Raw genomic sequence first — 12410 nt, 5'->3', positions numbered from 1 at the left:
GGGGTGTGGCTGTTGGGGAATAGCTGCCGGGGGGAGCTCGGGGATTATTCACCCGCTGCTCCCGGCCAGGGGACTGGCAACGGCGCCGATGCCGAGAGCAGGAGGCGAGCACAGCAATCGCCGTCCCGTTTCTCCCGGAGCCGAGCGCAGGAGGCGAGCACGGCACTGCCGTCCCGGTGCCGCGGCCGGGCCGCGGAGCGCCGCGCCGGCTGTGCGCCTGCTCGGGCGGGCGGACGTGGCGGCGGCGGGTTGGCGGGCGGAGCGGCCGCCCCGCCCGGCCCAGCGCGCCTCACGGGCGGGCGGTGGGAGACGTGTGCGAGCGGGAGCGGCCCGGGGCCCGCGGCCCTGCCCCCCTCGGCCGGGCCATGTCGGTGTGCGGCGGCCCCGGCGACGCGGCGGCCCCGCGACTGCGGCCCCGCGCTGCCCTGATGGCGCGGCGGCCCGAGCTGCTGTGTGGCGCGGCCATCGTGCTGGGCTGCGCCTTCCTCATCGCCCTCAAAGTCACCTGCAGGTACCGGCGGGAGGGCGGACGGACCCGGGGCTCGGCCAGGGGGCAGCGGCCGCCGGTTTGCCGCCGTTCCCAGAGGCGGTGCTGCTCCGGGGCCTGGGGCAGAGCCGCCGGCGGGGCCTGGCGGGCCGGGGTCGCCCCGTGGCGCCGTGTACCCGCTGCGGCCGGGCCGCGTCGGGCTTGGGCATCCCAGGGCTGGGGGACGGATCCTCCTCCCGCGCCCCACCACATGCGGTCCCCAGGGCAACTGCGGTCGGTCGCGTGTCGGGGGGACGCCGCGTCTCCCTCAGCGGGATGGCAGCGGGGCAGGCAGGGGTGATAAGAACGTGGGTGGGGAGGGAGCGGAGTGTTTTAGGAGACATCTGCCCCACCGCGGGTGTCGTGCTGTGGCGGCAGATTCGCGGAGGCACCCGATTCTGAGGGTAGCATTAGAATATGCAGGCGGTGTCTTGAGGATGAACCAGGCTCTGCTCGGTGGGGCTCAGGAGTGGGACAGGAGGCAGTGGGCAGGAACTGATGCCCAGGAAATTCCACCTGAACATGAGGAAGAACTTCTTCCGTTACTGACCGGGCACTGGGACAGATTGTCCAGTGAGGCTGTGGAGTCTCCCTCTCTGGAGATATTCTGGAACCATTTGGACATAATCCTCTGCCATGTGCTCTGGAATGACCCTGCCTGAGCGGGGAGGTGGAAGCAAAGGGCCTACTGTGGTCTCTTCCAGCCTGACCCGTTCTGTGGCCCTGTGACAGGCACGTTGTTGAGATGGAGCTGCTTTTGCTCATCTCCAGAGGTACCTGGGACCTCGCTCTGCCGCAGAACGGCCTTGGGGGCTCTGGGCTGCAGCCCTGCCTTCAGCGCTGTCAGCATCGGCGGGGGCCAAACGAGTCTGCCCTGGTTCAGGTGTTGATGTCATCACCTCCCTCTGCCTGCACCTGCTTCGGACACAAAGATGCATTGTGGTTTCCCTGCCAGTCTGGTGGTGCTCCTCTTGGGAGCTGGAACTTCCCTCTTTGCAAAGGGCTCTCCAATTGCTGTTTGCCCGGAGCTGGTGTGCGTGGAGCCAGGAGATGTTTGTACTGGAGGGACGGGGAGCAGCGGCAGTGATCGGTGGGCATGGGCTGCTCGGTTCTGGAGCCTAAACCAAGGTCTAAATCTTCTGGATGGATTTTAGGTCAAGGTGACTGTTACGTGTTCCAGGTCATACTATATTAAGAACATCTACTGCACTTGGAGTTTAATTTTGAGATTAGGAGAAGGCTACAAGGTGCTGATTATGTCCCTGTTCCCCAGCATCTGACAAATTTTTGTTCCACAAAACACTTGATTCACAGATAATGTGTCTAAAACTGCTAAGGCTTTCTTTGCTTACCTGTCCACAAAGGGTGTATTACTTGAAGCAGAGTGAATTTTAAGTCTGTGTATGAGTGCCTCTGGTAGCTGTGCCTCTGTTCCAGGAGACTGTATTTCACAGTGATGAGATAATGTAGATGAAATTGTGAAGCTCTTGCCATATTTCAGAATTTATGGTGAAGGATTTCTGAACATAATCTCCTCCCTGGTGTTACATTACTAAGAAAATAATACTTTTTTTATATACTTAAAATGATGCTTCCTGCTCTCCTGTATTCAAAACCTGCATATTCCTTTCATTTTACTGCTAGCTGTGTTTGGAAGCTCACTGACAGAATGTGATTGGAATGTGGTTCTTAGCACCCTGTAATCTAGAAGTTTGATTAAAGGGATTCAGCTTTTCAGATTGTAGTTAAATAGACTAATATCAGTTAGGTATTCCCTCTTTGGTTTCTGTCAGAAGTATAGAAACAGAACTACCACTAGAAACTAGTACTACCACTGCTCTTACAATATATAACTTTCAATATCAATGGGTAAAAAGTACAGAAAGGGAAAATTCCTGTACTGCAAGGCAATCCATTAGTGGGATTTGATGTCTTGTGGGTTTATAGTGACTCAAGGAATAGCCAAATGAGACCTGACCTAGCATGGGTTGTTATGAAAAGCCTGTGGTCTAGAACCTGAATTATTTCTGGCACTTTGCAGATGTCTTTAAAACAACCCCACTCTCAGGACTGTGCAATCAAAGGGGCTGTTTGTCCTTTTGGCGCTTGGATGTGCTTCCGTTTATTACCAGGGTGTTCTCATAGAAAGTTTAATTTTTTGTAGGCTCTGGCAGCAGCCAAATAATGCAATCAGTGCTTTAATAAACAGTTTGTGCTTATTATGTTTGTGTAATTGTTTCTTAAGTAATCCTCAGTTTATATTTGTGTAAATTTTAGGGGTTTTCTTAGGGAAATCAGGGTATTCCATTATATGTTTGGTATTGCAGAGGAGCACAGTACTCAGCAAATCTCCTTAAGCAGCTGTTAGCTATTGATTTATTATGTTTTGGGTTTTAATAGTTACTGGAGTTTTTATCATATTTGAAGGTAGTCATGTAGTTTCTGACTCACTCATGTCACGGGACTTCTGCTGATGTGTTCAACCCATTCTTAAATTTGGAGCCAATTCATTATCTAATTTTTAAGTCTTACGCTGTAATTCTTGAACCAGTCATCCTCTTTCTGTTTAATTCAGTAGAGGAAGCAGAGGTTTTAAACACATTGAGGTTGTCTGTTTTCATTAAACTAGATGGAGAGGAGAAATTCTAGCTGCTGTCTCTCAAGAAGTGTTGTGCTTTCAGCAGCTGATCAGCCTGTGTGTGCCAGAGCTCACAGTGGAGCTGTGTCCTGTCCAGCTGGCAGGCAGAAATCATGGGAAGAAGCTGCACTTGGGATAAGCTTGGGGTGCAGGAATGGCAGGGAACCAGAGGTGTTGGTTGTGAGGTGACTGAAGAACTTGATGGTTGGGAAGGAGGTACTGAGATGGTGGCTGGGGGAGAAGGGAAGGAACACAGGTAGAAGTCCATAGAAGAAAGTAGATTTTTGATTATCTGTGTAAAAATATTATGTTGTGAGTGGATGAATTAATGAATTACAAAAAGGAGGAACCATTTAATATTTTCAAAATTCTGATTTTGAAGATTTGATTTTGAAAAAATTTTCTCTTATATACAAATTAAGAATTTTTATAACTTGTGATATATACTGGGGGCAATTCTAAAATGTTAACACTTAGGTGAGTAGCCTGGAAATGAGAGATGAGCTACAGTACGGTTTTTTGCTGTATTATAAAGACAAAGGTACTTCTTAAAAACTAGATAGACTGTAAAGTTTGAAAGTGTGGCAGTTTTTAGGAGGTTGCTTAATATATGAGTTTGACAGTGTCAGGGCTCAATAATTTTATCACAATTAATAAAATTTTAACCTGACAGGGATCAAATATCAGATAATAAGATTTTGTATTAGCTTTTTATTGCAAAAAAGTAAAAGAAATGCACACAAAGTAAAGAAATGCACAGTCTTTTCCTAAAACTTCCAGTACTATTATGAACCATGGCAAAATTGAACATGACAGTGTTGTCCAGTTTTCAGTCTGGCTTACTCTAGTGTAAATATAGCTAGTGAAAAAAATTTAAATGAAGACAATATAAAAAGAGAGTATGATCATTCACTTGCATTTAAGGCAGATTATACCATGGCAACTTCTGAACACCTGGGAAGTCCCAAATTTTGGATTGTTTGATTGCTGATTGAATAGAAAGAGTTTCTTGAGTATTTGGTTTAATTCTTTGTATTACTTACTGGCCAATCTAATTTCTCTTTAAAAACTTAATTTGTCATAATCTCTTTAAATTTCGACTCTCTTTGTTGATACTGTTCTTACATTGATGTGCCCTGAGCAGTTTTCAGTCCCTTCTCCAATCAGTAAAATAAACTAGCACACATTTATATATCTTTTCCTAATACGATATAAAACAACAGAAGTATAGAATACTGTAAAGCAAAGCATAACGCAGGGTAATAGGTTCTGTATATGAACAACACATCACAAAACTTTATGACCAGTATCTCTTTTCTTATCAGGGTGCTGTTACCTAAAGTACAAATGTTAAAAGAGGATGAGGCCAGGGAAGAAATCAAAAGAAATCACTTTTCCTGGTAATTCTATGCTCTACAGCATCCAGCCATAAGAGTGTGAGCTAACGTACCCATAAATACAGTGCATGGTATCAGAGTGTGACTTTTTAAAGCTTGTGAAGGGTGATTTTTAGATTTTTACAGTATTTCACGAAACTAACTCAGATAACATAAATTGTAGTAATTCTGCATCAATTTCTAAAGTTTTATCATTGTGTGACTTTTGCTAAGAATAAAACTTAGGGCTTTGGGCACACTTTTTTAGCTACTGCTGTACCATCTCATTAACCGCTCTTAATTTTCTTCCTGCAGCCGTGCAAAAGATGTAACAATGCCAGCGAAGCTTCCAGTGAATTTCTTCTCCACAAGATCTCCAGTGATTGATCTTTTTCGGGGGCAGTTAGACTATGCAGATCAGCTCCGTCAGGATTCAGAAATTGTGCTGTATTTCTTCTATGCGCCATGGTGTGGGCAGTCCATTGCAGCAAGAGAAGAAATAGAGCATGTGGCCAGCAGATTGTCAGACCAGGTAACTCCAGAGAAATACCAATCTTAAACATGACCTTGGCTTTTCAGTTTCCAAGCTGATGCTGATTTCTGTCTTCTCATGAGAAATAGTAAGACTTGAACGCTCTCTTTTTAGGGAAACTCATCAGTCACCTTAAATTAAATTTAGCATACAGAGTGGTAGAATAAATGGAAACAGCCAGTGATTCCTGCTCAGTTGTCTGTTATTTCTGCTTTTAAGTGGGGAAGCCTACAACTGTCTTCTTGTAAAGTGTTTTCAGATTTATTCACCTGCCTTCAGACAGAAATTCCATGGAATTTGCTTCCAGTTCTGGGAACCTTGGAGACACTAGTAATCATATAAAGATTGTAGCCATAGCAGTGCTTTCAACAGTTGAGTGCCTGTGAATACTTCACAGGTACAGCTGTCCTAAACCTACACTTGTTGAGCTCCACTCTGCAGAAGAAGTAATTAATGTGGGTTATGATTAAATTAATAAATTTGAAGGATTTAGATTAAGAAGCATAAAAGCTAGAAAGAACAGTGACCAAAAGGATTGCTGTTGCAAAATGACAAAAATAATTAAAAAAAATATGTCTGTCACAGATATGGAATACTGAGTTGGAAAGGCCCTGAAAATATCAGATGAAATGGATTGGAAAAAGTACATCAAGTACATCTTGGATAAAGTAGGTCACAGTAATGTACTTTGTTAGCTGTGAATTTTTACCTGCTTTGCAGGTGCTGTTTGTGGCTGTAAATTGCTGGTGGAACCAGGGGAAATGCAGGAAGCAGAAGCATTTCTTTTATTTTCCCGTGATACACTTGTACCATCAGAGGTAAGATTTCATATGTACAGTCCAGGTTTTTTATTGTTGTTTTGGGAAACAGAGGTATCGTATAAAGTGCTGCATTTTGAAAATGTTACATTTCTGGCTTCAGTAAATAGTTTTTGGGTAGATTCTAGGTGAGCTCATCCTGTATGCTCCTCAAGTGCCAGGTTGGGCTGTAACTGTCAGTTAAATGGCACGCTGGGCAATTCTTAGTCCTTACGGAAATTTTGGGTTGCCTGTGCATCTCCTGGAACTTCTGCCTCCGATGAAAAGAATTGACTGTTACATATTCATTTCAGATGTCTGCTTGCTCTGTGGATGGCTTATAACAACTGGTCCTAATTTTATGACAGGATTAAAGAATGCACCTAAGGGTTGTTGAAGTTAGTGGAATTTAAGTGCGTATTTAAATTGCACTACATAGTGAAGACCTTGTTCTAACTTTGAACTTTGCACTCACTTTTTTATTCCCCCAAAGCTAAGATATCATTGTATAAAATTTTATATAGCTTCACTTTTATTTTTTAGTATTTGTATGTATTATCTGTTTTTTTTTTCTCTGTGTGGAGCAGAAGGTAAGGAAACACAGTTTGTAACACTACGCAAAAGTGTTTATCCCTTGTATTTTACTTTCTATTTTGCTAGTCTTGAGCTGCAGTTCTCTTTCATTTACAGAGGCTGATTCTGTTTTTTGGAGGGAATTTATGCATTGAGGAGGAGCAGTCCTGGTCTTTGTTAGCTGAACGTGTAAATAGACACGAGACACGGGCATAATTCAAGCTGTAATAAAAGAGCCCTACAATCCCAGTTGGATGTACTTTGACTAAAACTTTCTTGACCTTGAAATTACGACACAGTAGATGGATGCACTTGGTATCATCAGTAGCCTTAAACAGAGTTGTAACAAGATGATTTTTTAATTGATAATTAATGAAATCCTGAAGGGCAGTGCACCCCTCATGCCTCAGATACTAAACCTCACATGTGGTGTCCTGGGCATGTAACATGCTGAGCTGTGAGTATTGCTGTGAAGACAGAGGTTTGTAACAAACTGATGTAGGATGTAGAATGATCTAGTGGGCTCTAGGAGACCATTTTGAAGCACCTCAATACAGGTATCTCAGTGCGAGCTGGGTATTTTCCAGTGTATCTGTATGTACAAGCTATATTGAAAATGCATCACATTAAATTCTTCAGTGGAAATGGACTAATTATTTATGCTCTTTGTATTTGATTTCATGTGGGATTTGATTTAATATATTTGATTTCATGCTTTGTCCAATCCATTTATAATTAGGAGGAGAACCTCTGGAATTTGCAGCTGCAAGCTCCAGCCCACCTTATGTTTTAGCACTGCCTAATGTTGTGTGAGCTGTTTTATCATATAGCTGGGGGGAATCTGGAGCTTTGCTGAGTCTGTTCATCAGCAGTGCAACTGAATTTGTCCCTGCTTTACTGATTGCTGCTCATAAAAGCCTTGTAAAAATATTACACCTTTTCAGACTGATACTGTTTGAGACACTGAAAAAACAAGGGAAAATAGCGACATATTTCAGATCTGTATTTTTAAGTCTTGTATGTTTACTTCAGAAAAAGTAGAAAGATACATATATGGTCATGTAATTTATATCTGAGTTTTACCAAATTCTTTAATGGGACTCAGAAGTGGTCTCCATCCCTCCAAGCTCATCTGCACTCTGCCCCTTCCACAGATACTCTGGTGCTTCCCTCTGCTGACACAACTCCCTCATCAGTTACAGAAGCCACTGGTAAAACACAGAGAGCAATTTCCTAGAGGCTGAGCATGCTGTCTGTATAACTCCTATCTGCCACCCCCAGGAGGGACTCTCTACTGTTAATTTAAGTCTTAATGTTCTATTATTTTTTTTGGTACTAGTTTTGGACCAATTGAATACAAAGGCCCTATGAGTGCTGTTTATATTGAAAAGTTTGTTCGCCGGGTGATGACACCACTACTCTACATCTCGTCTCGATCAAAATTACTAGATTTCCTCTCAAATTATGAGGTACTTGTCTCTCTTCTCTAGCTTTACCACTGTGGTTCAGAAAGAGTTTGACTTGTTTAAGGATTAAATTTGATCTACTCCAAAGTACTAGTTTATTTTCAGGGTCCTGAAATCAGTGCCCTATAAATTTGTTAAAATCATAAAAATATGAAATGACAAATTCATAATGTTGATTCCCTGTATAGTTACTATTATGATCTAGTGATGCTCTTAATTTACGTTACTTTAGTATGTAGAGACAACAATTAGAGTTGTTATCTCACCAAACTGTTACATACAAACAAGAAAGAAGGGAGAAATCTTTTCACAAAAATCTTGCAGTCTTAAGTTGGGACAGCATTTGACAAATATATAATCATTACTTTATTTTTTAAAGAATAGTAAGCTTTTCTAGTAGGATAAGTCTTTTAACTGAGAACAAATATGAAACCAGTTGAAGCAAGGGCTCCTAATCACTTTGTATGTGGTAATTGGATGATTGTAATCCACTGGTACATGTTGTTTTATTCATTTTTGTCTCTTGTGTTCAGGGCTGATGAGATTGGTAGCAATACTGGTGGAATAACTTCCAGTTAGACAAAATGTGCTTACAACAGAGCCATTTAAAATCCCTTTATAACTGTTGATTCTTGCAGTGCACAGTGCAGAAGTACCATGATCTTACTAAAGCCCAAGCTGTTAGAGCAGTGTGGAACACCTGGTCAAGCAATCAGTGCTGTGGCAGTGGGCACAGCATGGGAGGGACCCTCCAGTGTCTGGGACTGGAGCAGATCCCGTGGGAGCGGTGCAGGCTGCAGTGCCTGGTTCTGCTGCAGGATGGAGCATGACCTGTGCTGTTCCTTGGCAGCTGCCACAGCGTAGGGGACACACATGGGGAGTTCCCCTGGGTAGGTGCTGTGCTGTTCATGCCAGCAACTGCTACTGGCTTTGGTTTTCCAGTGTTTTGAGTGGGGACTGTGAGCTGGGAGTAGTGAGTTGTGGCCTGTCTCTGGTGCTGGTACTTTCTGTGATCACAAGCAATTCTGTTGTTCTCCCATTCCTTCAGTTTTGCTGTTCTAAAATTCTAAAACATTTCTTTGCCTCTTACAGAGATTTCAAGAAAGCCGTGTTTGGTTTTTGGTTTGTGTTATGTTATTTCTTGGTAGACTGCGGAAAGTAACTAATGAGCATATTGTCATTAAACTTAAATTTGCTTTACAGTTAGAGGTGCACTTCCACTGGAAAGAGAATAAGATAAAAGACAAATTTAGTGGGCAACAAAAAATACTGTTAAATGCTTAGCAGTTGAACAGATATGTGTTTCTGCATTCAGACTTTTCCCCCCCTTCCTGTGCTTGAAATTCTGTGACTCCAAGTGCTGAGTTGCTGTTTATTTTCAGCATTTGTTGGTTCTTTTTTTTTCTGAAATGGCCCAAGAGCAGAGGCTGCTTCTGTTTATGTTGCCCCACAGTCATTCCTGCCTGAGGTTCTGTCCCAGACCATGGCTCAAGATGCTCAGTGTCTATCTTGCCTCTGTAAAATTATGCAGTAGGTGAAGGAGGGGATACAAAAGTAACAGATACAGATAAGAGAAAGAAACAGGATTGTTTATGAAGATGGATGCAGAGAAAACCATAGACACAAAGGAAAAGTTAGTTTTGCACTGGAAATAAACAGGCTGTTTCAGCACTTCAGTCAGAAATGTGAACGTTTTACAATGTTTTCCTTTCGAGTTGAGAAACTGATACCTTCTGTAGGAGAAAATACAATCCAAGGGTTAGTCCTGTGTTTAAGAAGTGAGAAAGTTTGGGGAATAGAGTAGATTATGGGAAACTGGGACATGTATGGCACAAACTAATTGCTATTTTGAGACCCTTGCCTAGTGTCTTCCTTTGATTTTTGAACTTCTCTGTATAAAAAATACTAATTATTAGCAGAAGGGAAAAGAAGACTGTCAAGGATTGCTATTGGGCACTTTGGCCACTGTCTGCTGGTGGATCATGCTCTTGTGGTTTCACTGAAAAGCTAATTAATTTCAAGCTCTAAATAATTTGCAATAATTGTCATCATCACTATCTAATTTTCAGTCCTGTGTTCTGATAGCAAATGGGTTCTGCAAACTAGAAGAGATACTGATGAACAGAATCCTGTTAAATGTAAGAACCGGTGCTGTTTGTTACTTGGTCTTTGTTCCTCAACCTAGTCACGACTGCCGTGACATGCCAGTTGCTCTCACAGGAGGGCGCTCAGTCCCCATGAAAATAAACCTGGTTGAGGACTGGCAAGTTGAGATCTTGCATTCTCTGATACTATTTAAGGTTGGTTTTCTGGGGTTGAGGAATGATACTAGAGTAAAACTAGAAATGGGTAAGAATTCATTTTTGAGAGCAAGGAAAATGTGCCTTTTGGAAAGCAGTTAAAATCTTGGAATGTTAAGAAAGACCTAAGTTAAGTGAGCAGAAAGATGTGCAGTTTCTGCCATAACTCAAGGTACCTGTGAGTACCTGTAATCAGATTTCTTTTGTTTTCTTAACTGCAGAGATGTGGTTTCATTTTAATTCAAACTGGCATGAATCATTCCTCATCTGACTGCCCCAGCTGCTAGAAATGGCCTCGGCCTCCTGAAGCACAGAGGAAGAAACAGGAGGCCACTGTAGTTAGACAAAAAGCTTCACTCATTTATGACTATTAAATGTGTTCAGGGAATTCATCATTTTCTGGCTTCAGGAGCAGTAGGAGAGGAGTTGGTCTCTCTGGGAGGTGGCTGCTGTTTCTCTTAACATGATGTCAGCTTTCTGCTGTGCTCTCTTTGTGTAGGAATGCTTCCTGAGCATCAGCCGGCTGGGTAGATCTGACACAGACAGAGATTCTGGCTCTTGTGTGGTGCCTATGGTAAATGATGGTGTGAAAATTTGCTCTCAGGTCTGGGTACACAGTGATTTTAACATCTTTGTAAAATGATGATAAATGTAAATTTAATCTAGTATCAGTCAACAGTTTCTCTGCATTTCTACAGTACAGATATAGTGGTATGCAATATCGGTTCTTCTCTTCCCCAGAGAAGACGTATTCCTTTCCTCTTGCTCTTGGCCTTCCCATGTTCACCGATAAAATGAGGCAGGAACTGCCTGCCTGCACAATTCTGAGAGTCTGAAAAAAATCACCTCCCTTACTTCAATGCAATATAGCCAAAACATTTTTTTAAAATTGCAAATTGGGATAGAAGTAACTGGAGTGTTAAAAGCATTTATGCAATTGTAAACTAATCCGTTGCAGTGGGATTTTTCCTGTCTTCTCTTCCCATTATTTCACTTTTTTGGCCTTTAAACTTCAGAGTTTTTTCATCACAGTCATTTAATTCTGCCTTTCTCAAACTCTTCAAGTCACTTGTAGTTTCAGTGACTCCCATCAACCTTTGCAAGTGTTGTTACTCACCCTTCTCTCCCTTTTCAAAGTGCTTATAGAAATACTGAACTGCTTGAGTATCAGTACACATCCTAGCTGGCTATCTTTGGCTGCTGAAAAACATTAATTTTTTAGTGTTTTTTGTCTTTCTTACTTTCCTAATCTCGAAAAGGGCCTTCCATGTTACTTCTTATCACCTTAGTTTCTTTAAGAGTGGTTGGTAACTTCTTCTAGACTTCAGGGAATTACCCCATGCTGCATGGAGTCATATATATGCTTGCTTATTCCTTTCAAAAGTTGTGATAGGTTTGAGGCATGGTACAGTACTAACACTGCTAGCTTTTCTCCAGTAGAAATTACTCATCTGAAAACCTCTGTTCATTCTTAAAGTTTCCATGAACTTGCTGTTTGGTAATTGTTGAGATGCTTGGTAAGTCTGTTACTTGATTTAATTGCATCCCACATCACTTTCCATTCCTGTGGTGTAGAGACCAAGCAAGAAATAGGCTTCGCTGCAATTAATGATTTTGTATTTCCATATATGAGTTTCATTAGGAGATAACACTGAGAAGTCTTCACTAATGGACATCCTCAGGTTTGCTCCAAAGCCTTTCCTACAGACACTTGGAAACAAAAATCCTTCCCTTTGAATCTACTGACCACATTCTTATTAATATAACTCAGGATGCTGTCGGCCTTCTTTCTTCCCAGGGCACGCTGCTGTCATACTCAGTTTGCTGTCTGCCACAACACACAGGGCTGATTCAGCAGAGTGGTTTGCTACCAGACACTCCTGTTGCCGAGGGTTCTTCCTTATCCAGCTACAGAACTTTACACTGACCCTTGTTGAGTTTCATAGGATTCCTGTTGGCTCATTCCTTCAGCTTGTCTGTGTCCCTGTGGCAACCCTGTCCTCAGCTATTTTGATTGTTGGTCATTGACTATAATGACTGAAATTGTGGTGGCATGTGCAAATCCAAAAAGACTGCTCTCTGTCATTGACTGAAGCTCATTGATAAACATGTTGAAGAGAACTTGTACCAGAACAGACACTTGTAGTGCTCCACTTGTTATTGGACTCTAGGTAGAAAGTCTGCCCCATTTTTGACTATTTT

General features: G+C 42.6%; 1 protein-coding gene across 4 annotated transcripts in view; it reads left to right on the top strand.

Moving 5' to 3' along the window:
• The first annotated feature begins 272 nt into the window (after positions 1–272).
• TXNDC11 (thioredoxin domain containing 11) overlaps positions 273–12410 on the top strand; it is a 29933-nt gene continuing 17795 nt past the window's right edge. The window contains exons 1-5 of one of the 4 annotated variants that reach the window (XM_068206759.1): positions 273–511; positions 4490–4564; positions 4856–5072; positions 5793–5890; positions 7782–7911. In XM_068206759.1, coding sequence (XP_068062860.1) covers positions 366–511; positions 4490–4564; positions 4856–5072; positions 5793–5890; positions 7782–7911 — 666 coding nt within the window. In that variant the 5' untranslated portion in view covers positions 273–365. Of the gene's footprint in view, positions 512–3262; positions 3421–4489; positions 4565–4855; positions 5073–5792; positions 5891–7781; positions 7912–12410 lie in introns of those variants that run through there. The other 3 variants (XM_068206757.1, XM_068206760.1, XM_068206758.1) reach the window with 3 other exon arrangements.

This window comes from Anomalospiza imberbis, chromosome 16, assembly GCF_031753505.1.
Source record: "Anomalospiza imberbis isolate Cuckoo-Finch-1a 21T00152 chromosome 16, ASM3175350v1, whole genome shotgun sequence".
Lineage (NCBI taxonomy): Eukaryota > Metazoa > Chordata > Aves > Passeriformes > Viduidae > Anomalospiza > Anomalospiza imberbis.
The sequence above is the reverse complement of the archived record's forward strand: the minus strand, read 5'-3'. Positions and strand labels throughout refer to the sequence as shown.